We start from the raw sequence: 23787 nt of genomic DNA, 5'->3' as shown, positions 1-23787 counted from the left end.
ATAGCATTCAGGATTTCCTCTGAAAACTAGAAACCTTCTTGATTAAAAAACAAACTAAGAGGATAATTTATTCCTCAGCATCCTCTGATACATGCCCACTAAAACCAACACATATACTGGTAGAGGCTTTTCTGCCATAAAAATAAGCCGCCTGGAACAGAACTGAGGTTATTCAGACAACAGGTCCAAAGCACTAGGAAAACTGAAGGAAACAAGTAGCTGTTGAAAAGTTTACAACATTTTTAGTAAAATAAGATTAAAACACATTAAAACAGTCCACTTATTTGGACATTTTCCCCACCCAAGACTAGACTTCCCTACTTGTCACTTACTGCCTGGCCTGGTGCCTCAGTATTCCCTATATGACAGTACACTGTCAGGTATGAAGGTTTGGGTCACCTCACCAGGTAAAGAACCAGGACCAGCAGAGGTGCTCGCTAAAGGCAAAGGGAATACGGAATGGATAGTGGAAGGAAGTAGTCAGGAACACCAGCCAGGACCATGTGACCAGTTATAGAAATTGTCATATTTCTTCCTTATTTTACTATGAATATGTTTGTGTGTGTGTTTGTATAGCAAATATCTTTGTTTCTTCCTTCTCCTATCTCCTTATCAGGTAATATGAGGTACTCTCTTTATATCATAATATTTAAAAGTATTGTTAACTTTCCATTGTAGTATTTAAGTTAAGGATATCAAGAAGAGTAAATGTCATCTAAGGACTTTGCATCCTCTCCTCAGGAAAGGGTTAGTGCAGTTTTGGTTGTATGCAGAATAATTGTGTCATGTTAGGTGGAATTGTGACCTTCTTATTGTCTTTATTTGGAGATAAGTATGGTTTCAGGAGATATGTATGGATGCCAAGTTGACAAGGAGTGCATTTGGAATGGTTAATTGTACATGTCAACTTGATACTATGGAGTGCCCAGCTTTTGGGTCAAACATTATTCCGGGTGTATTCTTTGTGTTTGGGTGAGATTAACATTTAAATTGATGGACTTCGAGTAAAGCATAATGCCCTCCCTAAGGTAGGTGGGCCTTACCCAATCAGTCGAATGTCTAAATCGAACAAAAAGCTTGGCTTCTCCCAAGCAAGAGAGAATTTCTCCAGCATACTGCCTTCAGATTTCTTTTGCAACACTGGCTCTTCCTCTTCCTACTGCAGACTACCTTTGGGCTTCAACACTGGTCCTCCTGGGTCTCCAGCCTGTCAGCCCACCCTACAGATTTTGGACTTCCCAGCCTCCATAATCCCATGAGCCAATTCATACATACATATATATCCTTTCTCTGGAGAACACTGCCTAATCCAAAAAAGCTTATGACCTACATATTATATACAAGAAAATAAAAACATTTTATTAACTAGATTCAGAATATTGTGTAGGTAATAATGACATCATACAATCACTCAAGGCTAGCAGAAGTTTACATTACATATACTCTTCTATCGCCATGCTTTTGCCTACCTTACAAACATCTACTTTACTTTTTAATAAACATCATTTTTGTTGGACATTTGCTTTTTTATGAACTTGAGACCCAGAATATTCAAGTTACTTTATCACTACAGACATTTTTTGTCAATTCTATAAGTTAACATAACACTGATGCACAATGAAACCCATTTTCAACTTTGCGTATTACCAATAATGGTAACAATTTATTTCTTACAAAATAGTAGAAAATGTTTCTGTTGTATATAGTGCTAATATCTGTAGGCTGAATACAAGCTAGGAAGGAAAATAAAAATCATATTTAAATATGTTGGTGACTACAGACATTAAATCAATTACATATGAAATTGGACCACAGAAAAAAGTACAAAATTATGGGATATATTTTCAGAATCATTTCAGAAACTTCTGTGAGTTATCGGGGCTCTGTAGAACAGTTTACAAAACAACATACAAGAAATTAGAGTATAACATTTGTAAGCTTCCTACAAGAAAAAAAGCAATTTTTGAAGTTCCTTCAAGGACAAAAGATAATGGATGTTTTTATAGTTTGCATCTGGACTAACTCTATTAGCATCATTAGTGGTAATGTATTCCAGAAGCCATTTAATGTAATTATGCAGATAATATTTTTTCGTTAAGAATGTTGTGGAATTTCAAATAAGTACATTTTTTAGATGAAATCTTTTAATCTTCTAAGGGTAGTTTCCTAGAAAGGTCTATTACCTCTATAGTAAGAAATAAGGAAACAGTAGGGTAAGAGACAAATAACCTTCTCTTTTGTAACTCAAATATTGATACAACCTATTTCTTTAAGTTGCTAAGTCAAGATAGAAGAGAGAAAGAGCTCTCCAAGTATCCTTACTTTAAGTCATAGCCAACAGATGATTAAAATACAAGTATTACTGTGTTAAAAGTACATTGATTATAGTAGACACTTTATTTTATTCCATTTATTTTGTCTATTCAAGCCACGTATTACCGCTTCCTGACCCACCACCCTGATTTTCTTTAGGAACACTCAACTCTCAGACTCTCAGGACATATGGTTTGGATGCAGCTGATTCCTTGGTTTTAGAAGTTGGCATGTGAACTCAGGACTGACTAGAGCATTGCAACCCTCCTGTACACACACACACACACACTTACTGTTTAAAATGATGGGCATTTTAAACAGTAAGTGTGTGTGATGGGCACTAGTGATGGGCACTAGTTCTGGGCCTCAGGTGGAACTCTTCAAGCTAGGGCTCCTCACTGTACAGAATACAGACTTACACATTCAAGCCAGCAGTTCCAGTCACCAGAGTGCATTCAGCCGCCAGGAGATGAAGTGAGCCAGACTCAGTCCTGCTGATGCTTTTTGTCCCCCGGGATTGAATCATTTCAGAAGGGTTATGCTGTCTGATCCAATAAATTCCCATTTTTGCTTACTTTTGGGTTTTGTTTGATTTTGAGGGTTTAGAAGCCTGTTTGATTGAATTTCAGTAGCTGCAAATGGGAGCACCCTAATAGTCAGATCCTACTATTTTGAAGAAATAAGCAACTCCTCCTCCCAGCCATTTCCTATAAACGGCAAGTCCTCTTTGTCTTTTCCATTCATCCCCTCGGTAGAGTACAATCTCACTTCCTGCCAGATCCCGTCTTCTCACTTTTTTTTTTTTTTTTTTTTTTGCGGTACGCGGGCCTCTCAATGTTGTGGCCTCTCCCGTTGCGGAGCACAGGCTCCGGACGCGCAGGCTCAGCGGCCATGGCTCACGGGCCCAGCCTCTCCGCGGCATGTGGGATCTTCCCGGATCGGGGCACGAACCCGTGTCCCCTGCATCGGCAGGCGGACTCTCTACCACTGCAGCACCAGGGAAGGCCCCTGTTTCCTCATTTTATTAAACACTGCTAAATCATTTTCTTACCCTACTCTTCCCAGCTTTGAATTCTCCTCCAACTAAGGATTCTAATTGAGTCAGCTGACACATAATACCTATCTGTTTCTGTTGTTCTGGAAATTGGTATGTGTTTGTGTACTTGGATTATAAACTCCTCACGGCAAATATAAATAATACTGATATCAGAGGAGTTCAGGGCTCCCCACACGCTTAGGGAGTCACTTGGACTGGTTGCATCATTTGGACTGGTTGTGTGAAAAATTTCATCTAGTGTAAAGTCTCTGTTCATATTAGACATACCTCGGAGGACTGTGAGTTGGGCAGGAATGGCGCCCCAAGAACTTAAAAAATATTTGGTTTTACTATGATGCAGAACTGGTAAGACTTCCCTCTGTGGACATTTTCCTACGACTTCACCTTACCGCGCAAATGTGCCTGAGCTGTAACACAAGCCCATTCTCATATTACCTTGTTTCAGTTAGTTATTCCTGCGTTGTAACCACGTCACAATGTCTGGCTTAAAACAGTGATGACTTATTATTCCTCTTGATTCTGTGGATGGTCTGGGCAGTTCTGATCTTGTGTGAGCGCCGGTGTGGCTGCATTCGGCTAGCTGGCCGGGCTTGGGCTCAGCCAGGTTGTTGGCTGAGACATCTCATCTCTCCTCTCCCCTCAGAGGTTCCAAGTGCAAAAATAGAAGTGACAAGGTCTTTTAAAACTTACCTTGTAAGCCATGTAGAGTCATGTCTATGGCCGCGTTTTCTTGGTAACAGCAGGGACCAACCCAGCTTAGGTAGGAATGGTGGTGGGGGAATAACTCTACCACCTGATGGGAGGAATGGCAAAATCACATTGCGGAAAGGGTGTCGGATGGGAGCTACTGTGTGACGAGCTTTGGGAACAATCTACCTCCCTCTTGTTTTTATTTATAATGGAGAAAGAAACGAGTACACTTTTAATTTCCAAATTGTCTTGATATATATAGTAGCATCCTTCCTGAACCATGTAATACTTATAAAAGTACTCCAAATGAAAAATAATGCTTTCTATTTGAAAGTACATATTTCTGAAGGGCCAAGTATTAGTATATACAGTTATTTATAAGTACACATACATTCCAGTCTATTTTCTTTGTCTTATATACACAACCAAGCTGGTAATTCGTAAAATATAGAGATTTTGCTCCTATTGAAAAATGCAAAAACACATTGTAATTACTAATTCTGCCTTTTACTCTGCTCTGCAGAGCTTCAATTTTTGAAAACATAACTGGTTTGGAAGAGCCATACAGGCCTTTGAACCAATATGTTGCATTATGTAAGTCTGAAAAGTATAGCAGTGTACCCAAGATGCCTTTTGCATCTGAGATATTTAATATTGTTTCTATGAAGTGTGGTTTATTCAAAAGTTTTATATCATTTATATGAAGTTTTAAAACATAAAAAAATAGAAATGCATGTGTAAAAAATATGTAGAAAAATATTTTAAAATTCATGGATGGCAAAACTGTATTCAGGATAGCAGTCACCTCTGGTGGGGAAGAGAGGAGAAGGCCATCACGGAGCCATAACTGAGGGGTGAATAACATTGGCAATGTTTTATTTCTTAAATGGTGTGGTAGGTGTGCAGGTATTTGTTATATTTTTCTTTTGATCTTTCTGTATGAAATACTGCAAAATTATAAAGAGAATGGTATCCATTAGAGTTATCATCTGATTAAGATAGCATTCAAATCTGTGCTACCTGAAATTCTTTCAGAAATATCTTTTAAATTGGTTTCTAAAATGTTGCCTCACTATACAGATTATTCTGATGATGCAGCCCCCATGCACTATCATTTCACAATACCCTTTTCTCTTCTTTCCAAATTAATTATGGTAATGACAAGAAGAGAGGCTCCACTGTACACATACATCTTCCAACTCAGAGCCAAAAGCCTGTCCCATCCACTTATTTGCACCTGAGAGGTTTTTTTATATGGCGTATTTGTAAAACATTGCAGGGGGTGGGGTGGTCTTGGAGTAGTATGTCTACATCTAAAAAAAGTGCTTGTGAAAGTACTCCAGAAAACCTTCTCTTAACATATTAGGACTACATCTTATTCTGACAAATATTGCAGAAAATAGTTTCTCATTTTTCTCCCAAGAGCCCCCAAATATTAATTTCTAACAAATTTTTCAGGTGAAAAGTTCTTTTCTGAATACTACTTAGGAAGCTTCTAAGAAAAAAAAAAATCAAGATCCTCTGCTTAGCTTGGTTTTAAATGGGAAATAGCAAATAGAACCACCAGGGAATTCCCTGGTGGTCCAGTGGTCGTGACCCCAGGTTCAATCCCTGGTCAGGGCCAAAAAAAAAAAAAAAAAAGAACCACTGTAAGGTTGACTATCAGTGGCACACAAAAGAGGAAAAGATATGATGTGGAACAGTTTGTGCTCTGTCGTTTAAGTCAGGCAGTCTGAGTTCCTTTATACTATATTCAAGAGAATATTGACATATTTGTATTCCATTGGCCTCTATTCAAATTGCCTGCCTTTCCTCCTAACAAAAAGTAATCCAGTATACCATTCCTATCTTTTGAAGGCTAGGAAATCTTAGAAAGGGGTTTCTGCACTTTAACTGGGAAGTAGTATTAAATGTGAACAAATATCCCCAAATCTAACCCCTCCCAGTTTTAGATGACTTGACGCGTTAAGGAAGGAAATTTAACGGATGTCTAAATTTCTTAAAAATAGGCTCCTTTCTTTAACTTCCTTGGAAGCAAAGATTTGGATGAAAATATATGGTAGAAGATACATGAAAAAAAGAAGTGATATGGCTCAAGCAGGCCTCCTTCTGGGAAGTCACAGGAAGCCTGGCTGTGGTCCTTCTGTAAAGGTTTCGCAGCCCGTGGATCCCGCCTACTATGAAAAATGTGTGGCCTCTGATTTATGTTCATTTTCTCTTCCTTCCTGTTCTCTCCAGCTCAGTTACAGAAACACCATTTAAGAAAGAGCCTCGCATATGGTAGGTAGGTGCTTAATAAAAATTTCTTGAATTGAAATTAAGTTGATTTTACTAAGGTCTGCCTTAGAGGTAGGTTCAATAAACAGACAAATCTTGCTGAGAAAGCTGCTATCCTGATGGCTTTGTGAGACTCGTGTGTGTGTGTGTGTGTGTGTGTGTGTGTGTGTATGAGAGAGAGACAGAGAGAGAGAGAGAGAGAGAGACAGAGAGACAGAGAGACAGAGAGACAGAGAGACAGAGAGACAGAGAGACAGAGAGAGGCGGGGGTGGGGGGGAGTTCTCCTTGCTTCCCATTCTCTATCCTGGGCCAACTGATTCCCCCCAGGTGTAATCATGGCCTCACCATTCTCTTCCTCCTTTCCATCAGCCGCTGTCTCTTTCAGACTTCTCCAACCACTGTGGAGTCCAGGCCCTCCCGCAGGTCCCCAGCTAACCTTCTTGCCTTCTGGCCTCCCAGACCTACCCAATGCACTGCGCCGACTGTCTTCCTTCCTGAAGCCTGATATTCATCGGATCACTCCTCTACAATGGCTCTTAATTGCCTTTCGAATCTAATTAAAACTTCTTCAACACCCTCTACTAATTAACTCCATAGGAGGCTCCCTTAGCAGCCTTCTCAAGCCAGGTGACGGCTCCATTGCTCTGGCCCAGGGACCAAACCAGATCACCTGTTTTTCCTGCTTCCCCGCCTCCCCTTGTGCCAGTCGCCTCCTACTAGAGGGCCCACTCCAGTTTCTTTTTTCTGTCAAAACACTCTCTCTCTTTTTAACAAAAAGAGTGCTAAATTACCTTTCCCTTCCAAATTTGATTATTCCACCTAAGGATCCTAATCAATGGAACTTGGGTGTGTCCTTTGGGAAACGCGTGTGGGTTCACGTCCAGGCATTAGCAACGCCTTGTTGCGGGAAGCAGCGCCCACACATCTTGGTTCAGGACTCCATGCACTTGGTAGAAGTCCTGCGGTCCTGGGGCTAGTGTTTTGGCTTTTCCTGCAAACAGGTGACAGTGCATCTAGTGTGCAGTCCTTGGCTCCCGCCCAGAGGCCGTCCGGGTGCCCTCTCGCTTCCCTTCCCCGCGCACAAGGCGCGCTGCCCTCGGGGCCTTCGGCAGCCTCCGCAGCCCCTCTGCCCCCATCGTGGCGCGGCGGGACCAGGGAAGCTTCAGGGGCCTCCAGGCGTTCAGAAGGAAAACAGCTAGGGGAGAGCCTTTGGATCGCGGCTGGGGCCGCCGGGGAGCGGATCGCGGGACCTCAGGTCATCTCCCGGCCGGGCCACCTCCTCGTCTGCGCGGGGCGGCTTCTCCGGGTCCCGGGGATGCGGGATGCTGGGGCCCCCGATACTCCGCTCGGCGTGGCGGCTCCGAGCCCCGACCGATCGCCTCTCGCCTCCCCACTTGAACTCCTGGGGAGACAGTGTTTGTAAAACTTGGCCCTGGCCCAGCCCCGGCCGCCCCACGTTACCAACAGGAAGAGGGAGTGCAGCTCTGAGCGGCCCTGGGCGAGCCTCGCTCCGCCTGCACATTGGGCGCCCCGGGCCTGCCCGCACCTTCGGGGCTCCCGCGGGACTAGAGCGCAGACTCCGCCTCGCCCGCACCCGACGCGCACGTGGGACCCCAGCTCCGGCGCGGCCCCTCCCGGCTGTGCGCCCCAAGGGGGGCCTCCCGGGGCCAGCGAAAGGAGGCACTGGCCGGGCCACTCCTTAGGGTGGTGGAAGGGAACTTACGGTGGTGGAAGGACTCTCTGAGTGGGATGGGGCCCTTGAGCGGCGAAGGGTAACCCGGAGTGGGGGACCGACTTCCGCCACAGCGCCTCTCCGGGCGACTCCAGAGTGTCGCAGAGCGCCTGTTGGATCCAAACTGCCTTTATTTGCAAGCCCAGTGGCTGGACGTGGCCCTGGAGCGCTGGAGCTTTCCACAGGTGGGAGGCCTGTTTCTATTCACGATGAGCTGCCGGTGGTTAGTGCTCTTGTTGCTGCTGCTAATTTACGTGCGTGTGTGATTGGTTTTTAAGTGTATGATCCCAGTATTCCCTTCCTGGCTAAGGCGGGCAGCTATAAATGACTCCCGGAGAAGGATGCAATAAACGTCAAGAGGTTGTAAGATGTCAAAGACATGGAGTGGTTTGCAGGAGTCCTGGGATGTGGCGCTGGAGGCCCTCATGACGGTTTTAGCTACAAGCCAGGGCCTGAACATCCTAAATACAAAAAATCTCATGCAGCGGCAGCCCGGTTTTAAAGCTAATCAGAATTGGTGATGCCTTTCCTGGATAATGCAATTGAGATGGCCGTCCCTGCATTTCTCTTTCCCCACTCTGGTAGACATAAGACTGCATCACTGTTTTTAAGTTAAAAACCTTTCTTGCTGGACAGTCACAGCAGAAGCCTCCACTGGAGTTGGCAACAAGAGCCCTTTCCATTAGACTCACATTTTATATGCATTCCTGGACATTATTTCATTTGAGCCTTACTTAAATCCTGTTGGAAAGAAAGAAGTGGTATTAACCACATTCTGCACAGCAAGAAACTGAGATTCAGAGATCAACTGACTCCCTCAGGTTGCTCACAGAGAAGTGCAGAGCTGGTGCACAAATGCAGGTGTTCTGACTGCAGGCCCAGTTCCAGTACCTCCAGACCCTTGTTCTCCTCTTCTCCCTCCTTGTCATGTTACTTGGGAGAAGGCAGAGGGGAAAATCGCCATCCATGGTGAAAATGGCCTATAGAGTGAAAGAGGGACTAATTCACTGGGCTCTGAAGAAAGCAAAGCTCAGCTCTGCATGCTGAATTGACACCCCTGGTAGGTGTTGAGGGAGTGGGGGAGATGTTTTCCCTATTTTGGAAAGTTCTTTCATGCATGGGTCTCTATTCAAGTTACAGATGGAAACTCTCTTTTGAACCCTAAAACTGAACAAACCTACTAGATAGGAAAAAAATCACAGGTGAAACCTAGGTTGAGTTAAAATAGCGTTTACTGGACACGCTTTTTCCTGATATTAACCATTGCTTCTAGCCTGGTATTCTGGTCTTGATGGCCCTGAAAAGCTGGGGCTTCTCTGAGAGACTGAAGACTTGCCCACCACAGTCCAAACGTGCAGGAACCAAGGACTGGGGGGGGGGGGGGCGCGCTTTCCTTTTAACTTTGTTTGGGAACTTTTCTGGTGTTGCAGGTATGGTCTTCGCAGACGCAGTTTTGGGAACCGAAGGGTTTAGAAACTACTTAGTTTCTAGAACTGGATGTTTAGAAACCTTTGTATGAGTCAGATGCATAGAGTCACCTTCACAAGCGTTTGGTTAGTAGTTGAGGGAAAGAACGCAGAGTGAGGAGGCAGAGGAGGAGGATAGGGAAGGAGAACTGGATCTTCAACAAAACATTTGAACAGATTAGGAGGCTGTAAAACCCAGAGTAATTCTGAGCCGATGCCACTGTGGGGCGCCAAAGTTCTACTCGGCTAAGGCCTGCGGCCGTCTTGGGTGCGAGGACAGAAAGTCCTGGAGAACAGATGCACCGGGGGAAGAGAGGGGGGAGGAAGGAGGGAAGGGGAAGGAAAGAGGGGTGGGGCTGGGGTGTCCTTTATTCTCGTTAAACCCGCCTGGGAGACTGTTACATAACAAGTCTGTGAGTGCGGGAAGAGGACTTTGTTAGAAGGAAAGAAGGAGGGTGTGAGTGGGGGGAAGCTCTTAGAAAAGAAGAAACTCTCGGACCACTGAGCTGACCAAGGAGCACAGACGCTCCTCTTCGCTTCAGAAATTCTTGGGTTTCTTCTCAAACTGGGGCCACGACCTCTTTTAAAGAGGGCGAGCGAGGAGGGGAGAGAGATTTGGAGAGGCTCCGATCCCCACCATCACACCAGCTACCCCGCCCAACCTCCCCGCCTCCCACCCGCCATTTGGGGGCTGCCGCATCCGGGAAGCCGAGCGCTTTCTCCTCCGGGACGCCGCGGGGTTGCCCCAGTCCATCTGCAGCCCGGGAGGACTCCTCGGCCGGGATAAAGGGCGGCCTCCCCCAGCCTGCGAGCGCCCAGGATGCTCAGCCGTCAGCTGCCGGGAGGCGCTGATTTCATTCCCGCGCGGCTTTCGCTGAGGGCGGCGGGGGGCGGAGGGCGGGGGCCGGGGGGGCGGGGGGGGGCCGACGGGGCGGGGGTGGGGGCGGGAGGCGGGAGGCGGCGGCAGAGACCGGGCTAGACTGAACGCCCCGGCCCCGCCAGGGTTTATTACATCCCCGCCACCGGCAAAGGTTAGGAACGCGCATTTAGAGATGGGATAATCCGAGTTTAAATATTAACAGTAAAAGCAGAACCGGTGGAATATTTACCTAGAAACTGAGCACATCTCCTTCTGCCAGGGGAGAGGATCACCGAGGAGGCCCCGCTCCCAGGCCTGCGGCTCTGACCCGGCGCTTCCCCGTGGCTTCGCCGAAGCCGCCCAAGACCCACCTCGGGAGCTTCCTCGGATTGTGGTTAAGCGGGGAGGGCCGCAGACCCCCTGGCTTTGCCAAGTGGATCGCAGTGTGTGGGGCTCGCTCCAAATCTTCTGCTTTGTCATATTCTCCTTTCTAAGGGCCTCCCCGACCAACAAAAGGTGGCGAAAGTACGTTGGATCAATAGCAAAGATTGTTATTTAGATAACGAATTAATCTCCCTGTTATAATACTTTTTATAGTGAACTTTGCACCCCTTCCATAAGAAAAAAGGAATTTAAAGGAAAAAAAGTCTCAAACAGGATTAAGGTTTTAATTACAATTCCCTACCGAAATAGTATGTTTGATGAGCTGATCTTATCAATTAATAGTAACATTAAAGCTCAAGAAACAGATTCACGGGAAATATGCTTAAGGGCGTCTCTTAAAAGTAATCGCAACCGGGGAACTAGCGGGGCAGCGGGCCAGGGACGCGGGTCCGTCGGCCAGTGCGGGGCGCGCATCTGGGACGCAGGATGGGGCGGGGGCGGCGGGCCCAGCTCTGGGAGACGCAGCCGCGCGGGTGGGAGGGAAATAATAAATAACAGACGCCTCTTCCAAGCCGAGGCCCACATCAAAGTTGGGGCCCCGCAAGGGCCGTGCAGTTCACTGCGTTTGGGTCAGCGTTATATTCCAGGGGCAAATAAAGTAATTTGAACATGCACCAACAGTTTTCCATAAAATACGAGTTAAAAGAAGTAATAGAACTAATCACTGTCTCCTCAAATCAAGTAGAAAACATTTCAATGCACTAATTAGAGTAATTAGAATAATAAGCCTCTGCCTATATGTGGTAAGACAATGTGTACAAACAACTTTATTTAATGTATACTGGTAATCAGCGATGCGTGCCTGCTTGAATGCTCAGCGCAATAAAACTACCCTCCGTCCGCCCAAACAATCAAATACAAATTAGTTTAATGATTGTGCCTGCTGAATGTCTTAGAAATCCACAGGCAGAGGCGAGTAAATAGAAGCATCCTTGTTTGCGTGCGTCCCCGCCCGGGCTGGCTCTGGGGCCCGGTGAGTGGCCGCGGGCGGGCGCGGCGGGAGAGAGCAGGAGGCCCGGCGCGCGGGGCGGAGGCCGGGCCGGGCGCCAGCCCAGACCTGCGCCGCGCCGGAATCCCTGCTTCTGCCCTGGCCGCCTTCCCACCCCTCCTCGGCCAGCTTCCCACCTCAGTGGCCCCGCCGCGCACCCCAGGCCGTAAGAGCCCCAGTGCCCCGCTGGGCCTGCCCTCCTCCGGAGGCGGAAGGCCTTGCTAGAACTCCCAGCGCCCGTCGACAAGGGTTTTAAGAATTGAGTGATTTCCTCCCACCAAGCGACCCTTCCCAGGGGCCTTGGGGGGACCAAGGCGGGCATCCGCCTGGGCTTCGGGTACCCAGACCCCAGAGGAGAACCCCAGGCCTCGCGTGGTGCGGCGCGGCCCCTCCCTGCTCGCTGTCCTCAGCTCTGACTTGGGACGATGGGGTGCCCAGAGGGGCTCCCAGGTTCCCTTCGCTGGGGAACTGACTTTCCTCCTGTGTAGACGTAAGAGCGACTTTAGGCCCAGCAGGGAGAGATCGGTGTCCGAGGGTTTAGAGGTTCGTTTTCCTCCCAGTTTCAGCGCTGGGAGACTCGGTTCCGCTCCACTGGAGGCAGGCAGCTGAGGTCGGGGGCAGCCACAAGTCTGATGGGTGTGGGCTGAAGCGAACACGCTCAGAACTTCGCTCACCAGCCCTCGGCTCCCTTGCTCCATTCCTTGACCCTCCCCATCTCCCCACCCCCTCTCCCCCCAAAATAGACAAACGGGACAAGGCCAAATTATCTACTTCGCAGGCAGCGTTTTTCCTCCCCAGTTTTCCTGCAGTCGCCTCCTCTGCCCTCTTCTCTTGTGGCTCCTTCTCCCACAATTGCCTCTCTCAAGCACAAAGCCATGTCCTGGGCCCAACTTTGCAGAGTCAAGCGGAAAAGCCGCGCAGGCAGAAAGCTAGGAGAGTCACTCGCCCCTGGACCCTCGACACTTAGTTGCCTCTGTGCCCCATTGCATCTCTGCCCCGGCCACGCGCGCCCCCAGAGAGGCACCGCCAACTCACCGCGACTAGGAACAACTTCCCCGGGGGCGGTGGCCGCACCCAGGGCATCTGCCCTCCTTCTTCTGACCACCAGCTCTACCCTCAGCCTGGGGTGGGCGAACCCACCAATCGCCGACCCCCCTCCGCCTCCCAGGGTCTGCCTGGAAAGGGAGAGTTCTGGAACAGCCCAGGAGGTCCGGGCTGTCCACCCTCCCCCTAGGGGTCGGGGCGCCCGAGCAGCGGGAGCCGCAGAGAATCTCCATCTCTGGCCCACACTCAGGGGCAGTTCAGCGTCCCGGAGCGAGGGCCGGGGCTGGAGTCAGGGAAGAGCCGGGCTCGTCTTCCTTCGGTCCCCCCCCACCCCCACAGTGCCGGCTGGCCGAGGTGCCTGGGCCTTTCTCTCGGCGGCCGGGCTCCCCGAGGTGGGGGGCGCGCAGCGGGGCTGGGGCGTCTCCCGTGCGCCGTGTGCCGGGCCGACGCCCGCGCGCAGCACACTAGCCTGCCTGGCCCAGGCGCTGTCACAACTTGGAAGGAATATTGTTAGGGTAGCAAACAAACGACCCAAAGTTGTTAAAGTCAAATCATTCTCTTCAGAATTCTGTGCTGTGGAACATAAAAATCCTCGGACGGGATGAGATTTCTTAATAGGAGGAGGGAAAGAACTCCCAACACTTTCCACGAGGATTTTTTGCCGGAACCGTAAAGCCCAGTGATTCACAATGGCTAATTTGTGTTACAAACCCGCAAGAAACTTTTTCTTTTTCCCACTCTGCTGCCAAACTTTGGCCATATTTAGTTGTGTGTGGCTTTCTTCTTTCCTTCTTTTTAAACAACAAACCCAGAGGAAACACTGGTGGGAGGAAAAATATATGCTCCAAATCAAAATGGACGCAGATTCAAATTTACTCCACAGCGAGGTTTCCTATCGCCGTCGTTCTGCACACCGAGAGTTAATCGTATACAATTTATAACAATCAAAATCCCCTCCATATTGCTCAGATGGGGTCCAAGTGCTCCCCTGTCTTTCTAAAATCAGTGACAAGTGAGTCTTTGTGGGGCATTTATTTTCTTCTTTTTTCTAGATGACAGCTCCCCATTCTGAGAGCAGAGAGCTGTTTGCCGCCAGCCACAGGCCACTCCAGAGCCCAGGCTCTTCATCTGCGATCCGCGTAAGGAAGTCCCCCCGACCCCCCGCCTCCAAATCCCAGACAAAGAGCTATAAAAACTCAGAAAGACGTGGAAGAAATGAACTTTAAGATATAGATGCACTTTTACTGGTGTATTAAATAACATTTCAGACATTAAAAAAAAAAGAAATACATCTTAATGTTATCAACAACCAGAATTCTAGGAACAATAAGAGAGGCCAGGGTTGTTTTGATGGGATATGATATTGCGTCTAAAACCTCTAATAGCTAGGCCAAGCAGAGTTGTTGGTATGGTAAAGGGAAAGTACTACATGATAAAGTTAATTAACTTTTTTTCTTAAAAAAAAAAAGGAGGAAACAAATTTCCTAGCTTCCCACCAAACACAAGAACAATGTGAAAATATTCTGATTTTTCTTTATCTCCACAACCAAGCAAAGCCTTAAAGAAAACTAAAAAGCCATTTTCTGGCCCTTCTGTACCCACATCTACATAAGGGTCATTGAAATAACTCTGGCCCAAGTTCTACAAAGGTGAGCAAGTTTATTCCATGATTTGCTAGCTGAGTGGCAAGCCCCTGCCACTTTTGCATTATTTCCCATCCTGAATCAAGTAGGGGCAATATGTACCAGGAGCCCTGGTTCTCTCCTAACACCATCTGCCCCCTGTTAAGAGACTATGCACCACTGAAAAAGTAAACTTTCCTGAACAGGGAAAACGTTTGTATAAATTTAGCTGTACATCCCATTTAGTCATATTGTCAAGATTCATTCATAGTAACTTCAAAGATGCATCTTTTTCTTTCATTTTAAATAAACACTGTCCCTTTTGCCTCACTGAAATACACAAACAGACCCGAAGAAACACTTTTACCTTTGACCCTCACTTCACCATCCTTCTTCCTTTTTCTGTACAAGCTCCGTTCTTTACCTCATTCTTTAACTTGTCTAGGAATTCAATAGAATCTAGAACAGAGTTCTATAAACTGATTGAAAAATCAACAAAGACAAATCACAGAGACCAGTGATAAAAAGATCATTTCTCTCACCCTGCAACCCAGCACTATGCAAGCTGCTTCCACAGTAAGGCAAATGAAAGGCAAATGAATGCAGCATATAGACACACAAGGGCAGGTACCAATGTGCTCACATGACATTTTTTCCCCATTGTTGCTGTTGCATCTCTTTATTAGTTGCTTTTGAAGACATAAGAAGATAGAAAGATTAACGCCTTTATTTCACCAGAAAATTTTGCCCACCAGTGTGTGGTTCCCACTGGCAGAAGCGGGAGGGGAAGGAGAAGAGTGCTTTTGTTGTTGAATCTGAAATATAAGGGAGGTAACTTCATGGGAACTGAGAATGTTTAGAAGTGCCAAGCGTAATATTATTTATGGTCACTCCCTCCATCTGACCTTCGCATAACTCTCCCACACGATCATTTCTTCCCCATCTTACCCATAAAATTTAAAAGTGACCTGTCTTGAGGAAACACAGGAGCTCTTTCAGGATGGCCGTGTTCTGCATTATTGTCTTTAGGGAAACGGAAGGGTTTGTCGTTGTGGCTAGTCAACATTTTAGGGAAGACTGCCCCACAAATTTCTCCCACTGGCAGCCATGGAGTTTTTCACCTTGGCATGCCATACACTCCCCAAACGGGCATCAAAACTGCCCAAGTAGCTCTAGAGTCTGAACGGCAAGCATGGGTCAAAACCGTGGCGTGTCCGTTTAACACGTGATGGTTTCCAGTCAGTAGCCCCTGTGGCTAAGAACAAAAAAAGCCTTCTCAAGGTCCACTCAAATGCCCTGCAGAGGGCATATGCTGCTTGTTTTCTGCTTACAACGGAGGGGGATATTGACGCAGAACTCAAATCTATAGCCAGCTTAAACATTTTACCCATCAGCATGACTGCAGTCACAAAACACTTCTTCTTTCTGTCACTTCTTGTTCAGACTATTGATAAGATCATTTGGCTGAATCTTTTTGGGACCTGTGTAATATTGACTAGGAGTTAGAAAAGATGATCAGATGTAATAAGCCCAGAAACTACCTTTCAGAATGGGCATATATATACTTAAACCACTGTTCCAGGCAGGACTTTAAATAGATCAGCAAACTTGTAAACTAATGCAACACTGCTTGGATGTCTCACTAACCTTGAACCTTGTGATGTTCCACCTAAGACTATCTGAAACAATTTGTTATTAGCATCCTGGTCTTGAGTCTTTCCCCTATGTTATTTTCTTTTTTTCACTTCTTGTTTCAGATCCTGTTTGCTTGCCTGATGAGAAATAGACACTCTGGTATAAACCATTGCAAATTCCATCTTTTTCTGTAAGCCTAACAGGAACAATATAGAGGACCTAACTCTAATCACTTTGTAAACACACATAGTGCGTATTGTCAGAATCATTCTTTGTTGAAAGATATTTGTTAATTATGAAAAGGAATAATCCTCTTTACTGAGCCTTGCTCTTCTGTAGGTCCCAAATTATGTGAGGACATGTGGGTGAAGATCAAAGTCCACCTAGTTCCAGGGATGCTCTCCAAAAAAGCACAATCAGATAAGGTAAAGCTAACCTGGAAAGATGATGCAGGGGCACTGCAGATATTTCAGGGGACAAACACCTCTTTGTCAGACCATGAAATGGCAAACAAACTGAAGTTCAAACCCAATGACCATTTCAATGGAATACTACAGGCTTAGTGACTGCAAGGTTTGGGACTGATAGTTTTTGCAAAGAAAAGTGAATCAGAAGAGTATTCTCTCTTAAAAAAAAAAAAAAGTTCCTGAAAGTTATAAACATGAAACCTGGCAGTATATGTAAAAAATTTATTCCAAAACTTTACGAAGTATAAAGGAAGGGAAGTGTTTTACACACAACTCAACTCAGTCAGTATAAGGTCTAGGGTTTTCCCCCCTTAAAACTTGGCACTATTTTTAAAATAAAATAAAGATATTTCAATAATTAGAACAAACTATGAAGGTATTGTGCATTTCTGTTTTATGTAGATAATAAAATATTACTTTAACATAAATATATAAGGATCTCTGCGTTTTTATTTTCCCCACAAGCACAACCAAATGTACCAAAACAAAGTATTTTTAAAGAGACTGAACAAAAAAAATTACATCCCATATAGATTTTGCTCACCTACTCATTTAAAGCTACAGAAAAACAGTTTCCAGAACCTTTTTGCTTTAAAAGAAATAAATATACATTGAGGCAGGCCACTTAAAAATGATATGAAAATATTTCCCTGGGTAGCATTAAAAAAAAAGAAAATAGACAAAGAAACGTTTAAACTATTTCTGCATTTCAAAAGACAGATATTAAACATATATACATAGTGGTAAGGTTCAGTGGTAACTTTCATCTTAGTAAACCTATGAGAGTTAGAGGAGCTATAGACACGTCCCCTGAACTCCAGCTTCTGACCTTATCCACTTGGTAATAAGAATGTGAAAATTCATTTCCTCGCTTTACCATTGGCTCTATGCCCTGCTCTGGATTGCTTCACTAAAGGCCAGTTCCCACACCTTAGGAACAGGCGGCAGGATGCACTCCCCGAAGCAGCTCCATGCCCATCTCCTTGTGACAGTCATTGGGGGAAATGAAATACAGGCAAATAAATATGCCCATTATAAGCCATCATTTATCTTGCAAAAACATTGAAAATGAAACAATCACAGGTGTTTGAAAAGACAATATAAAGCATAGTTCCTAAAACATTAACTACTGATTGCAATGCTAATCTGATGCCGAACAATAATTTTCTGGTAGTGAGAATTTAATTTCTTAAAATAAAAATGTGTCTAATAACTAACCAGAAAAAAAAGCCCCAAACTTTTAAGATGAATAAAAAGTGTTTTCCCTTTTAGCGCCCTTTTGTGCTGATTATTATTTAATATTTTAACTGATCACAGTTTAATGGTATTTATTTTCAATAAAGTTACAAGTTTTTTTTTCCCACCTTCACTTCCCGGTAGAGTCTTTTGTTATGAGAGTTAATCGTTTTCCATCAAGATAAGGTCAAAAAACGCACTTAAAACTGTTAACAAAGGGAGAAAAGGAAGGATTGAAAATAACATTTTTTTCATTTGGCTTTAGTAAAAGAGGTGGGAAAACTCTCCAAGTCAAACTGGTATTTTTCTGTCATAAATTACAGAAGAAGAGGGTGTGGGACCTTATATATGATTTGATAAACAAATGAGCTAGTGAAGACAAAGTCAGCCTAGAGTGGAGATATTCTCTGTATGCATATGGGTATCTGTGTGCTAAGAATCACAGTCTATGCATACACCATTAAGTTCCCAGATTATTTTCTTTATGTTAAAAAACAAAAGCTATTAGAGGAACAAAGTTTAACTGCTGCTGTCAGCACAAATAATTCCTCATAATTAAGTTATTAAAACCGAAGGCAGAGAACTGTACAGGGGTGTCTGACGATATATATTTCCCTAGTTCTCTTCGAAGTGCCACTGTCCTTCTGTTGGACAACTCTGGAAATATATTTAACCTCCACATCTCCTCTGAGCTCTTTCACAATGGGCCCGCCTGATAAAATGAAGCAATCAGTCACTCACTATCGATTTTTCTTTTTCTTCCCTCCTCAACCTGCCCCAGAAACACTGCCTGAAAATGAAGTTTACTTTGTGGCTGGTAAAAAAAACCAATGCTTCACTTTCATTTTTGTATTCCAAACAGAATTCTTGCCTTGGACAAAGCGGGTAGACCGTGCACATTTCCTGAAAGCAGAGAATTATTTATTTTGTATGAAGTCAATCGGTTTGCTTTGGTAAAAGGAGCAAATAAACGTTATACCAATGTAAGGAGGGGGGAATCTGAAGGTAATCAAAGTTCACAAACAGTAAGAATAACGAGAGGGGCAACACAAGAACATTAGAGATGGAGAGTGGCCAAAAGCTGGCTTCAACTCTCTCCGAGGAATAAAAACCAAACCAAACCAAACCAAACCAAACAACCAAACCAAACCCGGCAACTTCAAAATTAACGCTGGGAGAAAGAAAAACATGTTTGTGAATTTGTTCATGTAAACTTCAATTTTCTTGCAGTGCAAATTTATGTGGTTAAGTTTTGCCTACATCAAAGGACGTGTGTATTTTTCCCTCTTTCCTGATGGGGATCCACATTAAATAAACACTGCAGCATGTGCCAACTCCAAGCGTCAGGAGCTGTGTTTTGTGTTTATCACGGTTTGGTAGATTTTTTTGTCTTTTTGGTAATTTATTTAGTTTTGCCAGGTATTTAACTCAGTGCTAGCCATCTCTCTCTCTCTCTCTCTCGCTCTGTCTCTCTCTCTCTCTCTCTCTCTCCCTCTCTCTCTCTCTCTCTCTCTCACACACACTCACACACACACACACACACACACACACACATTCTCTTCTCACTCTCTCTATGAGACACTCCACTCCATTGACTGGGTACTAGCCTGTAAAGGTCAAAACATATCATTACACCTGCTACCGTTTAAAGGATAGTCCAGTGCCTTAGTTGTTTTCCTTATTTTTTTTTTAAGGTACGGGGAAATAATAATTAAAAAGAAAAGAACAATCAGAAGTTAGAGAGGGAACAAGGGGGCCGGGAAAGGGTCGCGGACCGAAAAGGAGGGGAGCCCCGCGCTCTGCCCCTCCCCCCCGCTCGAGTTCACTGGACGGGTGTTTGTACCCCGTGGTGTGGTGGCGTGTCCCTACTCCCCCCGTACACATCCTCGGCGCCCGGCAGAGTCCCTCCGGGAGGGGTCATCCTTTTCTCTTTCTGTCTCCTGTTACAAAACCAAACTCTCACCACCTCCTTCTCCAGCTGTAAGCTGTCCGCGAGGGAGGTGATCTCCTGGGCCGAGGGCTTGGGGCATTTGAGGAAATGGCTCTCCAGAGCCCCCTTGACGCTCACCTCGATGGAGGTCCGCTTTTTCCTCTTGCGCCCCTGCGCTGCGATCTTGTCTATGCTCGTGGGGCTGCCCGAGGACGAGTCCGCCTCCTCCAACCACTTGTTCAACAAAGGCTTCAGCTTGCACATGTTCTTGAAGCTCAGCTGCAGGGCCTCAAACCTGCAGATGGTGGTCTGCGAGAACACGTTGCCGTACAGGGTGCCCAGCGCCAGCCCCACGTCCGCTTGGGTAAATCCCAGTTTGATCCGCCGCTGCTTGAACTGCTTGGCGAACTGCTCCAGGTCGTCCGAGGTCGGCGTGTCCTCATCCGAGTGCGGGTCATGGTGCGCGCCGGGGTGGCCCGGAGGGCCCTGCGGGGGCGGCGGGGGCGGCGGCTGCTGGTGCGGGTGCGAGTGCGGGTGCGGGTGGTGATCAGCGTGGTGCGGCTCGTCGTGCGCGTCCCGCAGGCCGTGGTGGTGCAGCCCGGCCGGCTGCCCGCCGGCGCCCAGCATACCGTTCACCGTGAAGCTGGGCTGCGAGTAGAGCAAGCCGCCGTTGGACGCTCCCATGGAGGGCGGGAGGTGCGCCGCAGCCGCCGCGCTCCGCCATGCCCCGGGCCCCGGGTGGTGGTTGGCAGCGTGGTGCACCAGATGCGGCGGCCGCTGCTGCTGCTGCTGCTGTTGCTGCTGCTGCTGCTGCTGCTGCTGCTGTTGCTGCTGCTGCAGGGCGCCCGGCCCGTGCAGCTCGTCGCCGCGGCCGCCCTGCTGTACCACCACCGAGGGCTTGATGTCCGGCTGGCCCAAGGGGCTGGTGGACCACGGGGAGCCGTCGCCGCCGCCCCCGCCGCCACCCCCGCCCCCGCCGCCGCCGCCACCGCCCCCGCCGCCGCCGCCGTGGGACAGCGCGGTGATCCACTGGTGAGCGTGGCTGAGCGGGTGCCCGTTGCTCTGCAGCGCGCCGTAGTCGCCCTGCACCAGGCTCTGCGCCTCGCGGTAGCCCCCCGCGCCCTGCTGCATGCCGCCCGGCGGCTCGGCGTGCACGATGGAGGCGCTGGAGGTGAGCAGGCTGTAGTGGTTAGACGCTGCGGTCGCCATGACTCTCAGAGCCGGACTGAGCGCTCTGGTTAAAGGAGCCGCGCATTTGACAGTTACTTTTTCGCCTCGGGCTCCTCTCCTCGCTAGCTCTCTGTCTCTCTCCTCTCTCCCCAGCGGGCAGCTCCGACGCCCGCTCCGACGCCTTCTGTTGCTGCTCCTGCTATTACTGCTGCCGCCGCCGCCGCCGCCGCCGCCTCCCGCCCGCCCTCGCTCTCTTTCTCCTCCTCTCCCTCCTTGCTCTCTCTCACTCTCTGACTAGCTCCGCGCTCCCCCCCTCTCCCTGCTCTCTCCAGCTCTCTCCCGCTCTCTTGGCAGCGCCAGCTCGCAGCGGCACGCGCCTGGGCCCCGCCCCCTCCGCCCCCTCCCATTGGCTCCGCGCCCTTTGATTTACGTGGATACCGCTAGCAACCTCCCAGGCCGGCGCCACTGATTGGCGCAGAGCTGTCCCCTCCTCCTCCCCCTCGGGCGCGGAGTCCTCTTAGCCCTCCTCTGGTCCCCCCTCTCCACCCAATTCAGAATCTCAGAGTTCTCACCTCCCCTTCTCCCCCACCCCCGGCCTCCTCCGCCCCTCGGATGGGCCCGCCCCCCATCTGTCTCCCAAGCAGACGCGCCGGGCGGTCCCGGTGGAGGAGGGGGGCGCCCCAGCCATCTATCGACCACAGACACTTGCAAGACTTGGGTGGCGAAGGGGAGGGGGGGTGTCTGTCCACCTTCTCCTCCCAATAGGGCGGGAGAGGGGGGTGAAGAAGGAGGAAGAGAAAGGCTGAGTCCCAACAAGCCATGGGGAGTCCGATTTTTTTTCACCTTGGGACACACACACACACACACACACACACACACACACACATGCCAACGTCTCATATCTAGAGCCAGAAGTCAGACTAGACCCACTGTTGAAGTCTCCTTTCCCCCACAGTTAGAATTTCAGTGCCCATGAGCTTCTTGCTCCAGGGTGTGCGGACACTTTTGCCCCAATAAAGGTCCTCTTCTTCCCCTCCACCCCGCCGCTAGCGTAGGATGTCTTCCTTTTAGGTTCCAGGCCCAAATGTCTTCCAGCCCCTCGGGATGAGTACCCCACGAGAGGCAGGCTCAGCCCGTGCCTCGGCTTGTAAGAGACTCCTGTCCAGGAGAGGAGTTGCCTGCTCTGACAGCGCAGCGGTCTGGACTGAAAACAAAACTCTGAAAGTCTCTGACACATTCAAACACTGGGGCGCGCGCACAGTTTTTGGTTTAGGAAACTAGGACCCTGAGCCGGTAGACCTTCGCCCTGTGCCAGGCTACAGGAGTGCCTGGCAAGGGGGTGTTCGGCCTCCGGGTGCGGGGGAGGCACCAAGGGCGGCTCCAGGAAGCGGAACCGCGGGGACTGCGTGAGCGCTTCCTCGTGCTCCTGGAGCTTTTGGATGCAACTTTTCCGTTAGCTGCTTCGAAAGGGAGGAAGAGCGTGTGAAGAAAAATGGGCAGTACTAGGGGAAACTTCCTGATCCTAAACTTCGGCGGACGCCAGCTGGTGGGTTGGTCTAACTCAGCTCCCAGGCGCTCACTGGCGAAGCTCCGTGCTTAGCCTTCAGCCGTGAACTCCAGAGCGAGATTGCGGGACCCTGCCCTGGCTGCCCAGCTCTTCCCAGCGCGAGCGCGTCGCGCCGTCAGTGCCGTAGCCGCCGGGAGCAGGTGCCTGCCGCGGGTTTCGGAGCCTGCTAGCCGGGTAGCAGAGACCCGGGCGCGGACCCATGCTGGAGCAGCGGAACCACTACGCAGGCCCGAGTGTACCGGACGGATACTGCAAAACGAATCAGAAGTTGCTGCCGGGAAGGGAAACAAACAAAAAACCACAGGGAAAGTGAGTTGCGTCCCCACCTCTCACCCTCGGCCTCGCGCGTTGTAGCCCTAGCGCTGGCGCTGCCGGTGGTCGTGAGTTTGTGAGGGAAGCCAAATCAACGCTCAAGGGGAGCAGTTTGGGGCCTCCGAGCATCTTAATCTAGACAGCAAAGTGGAACGGGCCAGAGAATTCATCATGACTAACGAGGAGCGGAGGTCTTTGGGGAGTGGCTGAGCTGTTTATAAATCACCACGTTGAGCACCCGCCCGGGCAAGGCGCTTTGGCTGAGAATTTCCACGTGCCCTCTGTTTACGAGCGTGTGTGTGGAAGAGAGAGAAATCGTTAGGGGAGGGGCGAGCCCACAGGCGGCCAACGGAACGGACCTGCATCCCCCCACGCGCGCACCCGCGCGGCGAGGCGAGGACACACACCTTGTGGCGCTGGGTTCCCGCGCAAGCGCGGAGCCACTCCGGCCGCTCGCCTGGGGGCTGCTAGGAATCCCGTAACTTTGCAGGGCTACGAAAAAATGAAAAAGTCCAAGCCTCGGAGCGCGCAGACTCGGCGGCTGGCGCCCGCGGCTTTCCGGCTGAGAGTGAAGGGGATGGGCGGAGGGCAGGACCGCCTCCCTCCGCAGCAGTTCCGAGTCCCCAGCGCTGGGCGCTTGGCTCTCCCGGGGCTTTGGGAGCGCACAGGCCGCTCGCCAGCCGCGTCCCGCCCGGCCCGCCGCGCCTCTTCTCACCCCCTGCCCCCGGCGGCCCTCCTTCCCCGCCTCCCGGCTGGGAGAACTCAGAGCTCCCACAGATGGAAGGATCCAGCCGCCGGGAAGGGCCGCGTCCGGGCGCTGAACAGCTCGCCACCCTCCCCCTTCCGGGGCAGGTGTCTGCTTTTCTCTGGATTTGATTTCTCATTTCTCAAGGGACAAGGCCCTTTGCAGCCGGTGGGGTGAAACACTCGAGGGAAGAAAAAGGTTTCCAATCTCCGAGGGAACCGAGGCGGCCTGA

The 23787-nt window shown here is 48.7% G+C and overlaps 1 protein-coding gene across 1 annotated transcript; it reads right to left on the bottom strand.

Annotated features, from left to right (window-relative positions):
• Positions 1–19572: 19572 nt before the first annotated feature.
• Positions 19573–21002, bottom strand: POU3F2 (POU class 3 homeobox 2). The gene has a single exon (XM_033867345.2). The coding sequence runs from the start codon at positions 20968–20970 to the stop codon at positions 19654–19656; it is 1317 nt and encodes a 438-aa protein (XP_033723236.1). The 5' UTR covers positions 20971–21002; the 3' UTR covers positions 19573–19653.
• Positions 21003–23787: the final 2785 nt, after the last annotated feature.

The sequence above is a fragment of the Tursiops truncatus genome, chromosome 12 (genome assembly GCF_011762595.2).
Source record: "Tursiops truncatus isolate mTurTru1 chromosome 12, mTurTru1.mat.Y, whole genome shotgun sequence".
Taxonomy (NCBI): domain Eukaryota; kingdom Metazoa; phylum Chordata; class Mammalia; order Artiodactyla; family Delphinidae; genus Tursiops; species Tursiops truncatus.
This window is presented reverse-complemented; position numbering and strand designations above follow the sequence as displayed.

What these genes read in the sequence shown, in the direction of transcription:
- POU3F2 (XM_033867345.2), bottom strand. Translation starts at nt 20,970, where the DNA reads ATGGCGACCGCAGCGTCTAACCACTACAGCCTGCTCACCTCCAGCGCC.